The following is a 2,539-nucleotide window of genomic DNA, read 5'->3' as shown; positions in this document are numbered from 1 at the left end:
ACAAATTTGATATTTCCGACCGGGGTTTGGTTTATTTTATGTTCACCATTCCTGGGTACAACAAGTTTAAGGTTGAAGGTGACGATGATGTGCAAAACATGTTGTCACTTGCCAAGTCATTTGGTCTTGATCATATCGACGTGCTAATTCAAATGCGAAATAATGTGTCAGGCAGTCAACTTGGTTCAGCAGGGTCCCCCCATGATGGTTCGAGCAACACTACGGATTGGTGAACGGCTGATATGGAGGACCGTACTGATTTGTTATTGGATTATTGTACCCATAAGAAGAAGTCGTTCTTGTCTGCTGGATGGGCGTTCGGTATCACAAAAGTTGGCCAATCTTTTTTTGGGGGTGCGCATGAATTCCGGACAATACTTTGCAAGTATGCCGTTGAATGTGGTTTTCAGTTTAAGTACGTGAAGAACGACTCAGTCCGTGTAACTACCGTATGCAAGTTCGTAACGTCAACAGGGTGTGAGTGGCTGATTCACTCAAGGGTGTCTGTTTTGAATGGGATTTTCTGTTTGAAAAAGTTCAACCCCGTGCATTCTTGTGGGGCTGCTGTACGTACATAAAAAAACCCACAGACGGGGTCAGATTTGGTTTCCAACGTTATCGCATGTCGTGTGCGTGAACAACCGCTGACACGCCCAACTGACGTCGTGTTCGACATGAAAGATGGCTACGGGTTAGACATTAGTTACCGGGTTGCTTGGTTAGGGGTGGAAAAAGCGCATAATGAAGTATTCGGTGATCACGGTATGTCGTTCGACCAACTCAGGTGGTACAGCGACGCCGTTATGCAAAACAACCTATATAGTTATATCGATTTGGAATTCGAGCAACGAACTGGATGCTTCGTGAGGTATTTCATAGCTTTTCGTGCATGCATTGATGGGTTTAACAATTGTCGTCCACTTTTATTTTTGGTCGGTACATTTTTGAAAGGAAGATTCAAGGGTATGTTGCTCACGGCGACAGCTAAAGATGGGAACCAAGGTATGCTATTTTTATATTTTTTAAATGGGTTTCTTGTATAGTTTCATTTTTGTGTTATACTAATTTCAAACATCACAAACATTATCTTCAAGCTCCTGCTTATTTATTTCACTCCCCTAAATTTTACATTCCATTACGAACTCATTATTGACGTATACATTACATAAACACATCTTCTACAGGCTTATTCCCCGTCGCTTTTGCTATTGTTGACTCTGAAAACACGTGTAACTGGGAGTGGTTTTTGCGCCATTTGTCCGAAGTTATAGACTGTTCTAGAAATTTAACTTTTGTATCCGACCGTAATGCGGAGTTGATACAATCGATGCGCACCGTCTTCCCAACTGCACACCATGCATTTTGCTTGTTACATTTGCAGATGAATCTTCGAGACCGCATGAAATACGTTAATGCTGATAAAAAAAAATGGCCTATTGCGGAAGTTGCATGAATGCGCTTACGCCCCTACAGTTAATTCTTTCAACCAAAAAATAGATATTTTATTACAATGTAGCCCAGTGGTGGTTGGCAATTTTCTGAAAGATTTGGAGCCTCAACATTGGTCCAATGCATACTTCAGGTATCATGCTACTAACATATACATTAATCAATATATTCTTAACCACTAAATCTTTACGGATCTAATTTTAATTTTTTTTTACTTTAATTTTTACGCAAGGACGTAGGTATGGCGAGATGTGGTTTAATGCTGCCGAGTCTTTCGACAGTTGGATTCGAGAAGCTCGTCACCTTCCCATTACTCAGCTGGTCGACGCGGTTAGGGGTAAGATCATGGAACAAAGGTCAAAGCGTAAAGTGAAATCCATGGGGTGGGTGGGTGAGATCTGCCCAAAAATGGAAAAGATTTTAGTTGCTATGTACGAAGATAGTAGGTCATGGCTGGTTAGTCAGTCGAATGACAATGTGTTCGAGGTTCGTTCACATCCATCAGTCTTAGTCGACATTGGCAACCGTTCATGTTTCTGTTTCCAGTGGCAGCTAAATGGATTTCCGTGTTCACACGCTGTTGTTGCTTTCAGAAATAGTGGCAAGAACATTTACGAAGCCATAGAATTGTTTTACCACATTAACGAGTATAAGGCAGCATATGGGGGTTCCATCCACCCAATTCCAACTGTGGGGAAACCAAATTTCAGTGTAGCAGACTATCTCATTACGCCACCTATGTACAAGCGTCCCCCCGATAGACCGAAGTGGAAAAGAATTCCATCGAAAGGCGAGATTGCGCAACGCATTCGATGTGGACGTTGTGGCAAAATGGGCCATCACAACAGGAAAACATGCAAGGAACCTATGTAGTGTGCAGGATGATATGATTTGGCCAATTTTTTTTTTCACAAACTTATTGCTGAAATAATGGCCAACTATGTTCGTTATTTTTGTGACCACGACGTGGCGTAGCAACGTTTGACATCATGTTTTTACATTATTTGACGTTTTTACGAACAGGTGTTCTGGTTGTTTTTATCGACGTTTTTACATTACTTCATACTCTTTTTATGTACTTGATGTTTTT

The 2,539-nt window shown here is 41.3% G+C and overlaps 1 protein-coding gene across 1 annotated transcript; it reads left to right on the top strand.

Moving 5' to 3' along the window:
- Positions 1–242: 242 nt before the first annotated feature.
- On the top strand, positions 243–2,322 carry LOC145802492 (uncharacterized). Its single transcript, XM_082895218.1, has 3 exons — positions 243–449; positions 591–1,002; positions 1,682–2,322. The coding sequence occupies exons 1-3, from the start codon at positions 243–245 to the stop codon at positions 2,320–2,322; spliced, it is 1,260 nt and encodes a 419-aa protein (XP_082751344.1).
- Positions 2,323–2,539: the final 217 nt, after the last annotated feature.

This window comes from Camellia sinensis, chromosome 11, assembly GCF_055761805.1.
Source record: "Camellia sinensis isolate YWXY chromosome 11, ASM5576180v1, whole genome shotgun sequence".
NCBI lineage: Eukaryota > Viridiplantae > Streptophyta > Magnoliopsida > Ericales > Theaceae > Camellia > Camellia sinensis.
This window is presented reverse-complemented; position numbering and strand designations above follow the sequence as displayed.

What these genes read in the sequence shown, in the direction of transcription:
- LOC145802492 (XM_082895218.1), top strand. Translation starts at nt 243, where the DNA reads ATGGAGGACCGTACTGATTTGTTATTGGATTATTGTACCCATAAGAAG. An exon ending in ACTCAGTCCGTGTAACTACC is followed by an intron (nt 450 to 590) that starts GTATGCAAGTTC and finishes AAAAACCCACAG; the next exon opens with ACGGGGTCAGATTTGGTTTC. An exon ending in AGCTAAAGATGGGAACCAAG is followed by an intron (nt 1,003 to 1,681) that starts GTATGCTATTTT and finishes TTTTTACGCAAG; the next exon opens with GACGTAGGTATGGCGAGATG.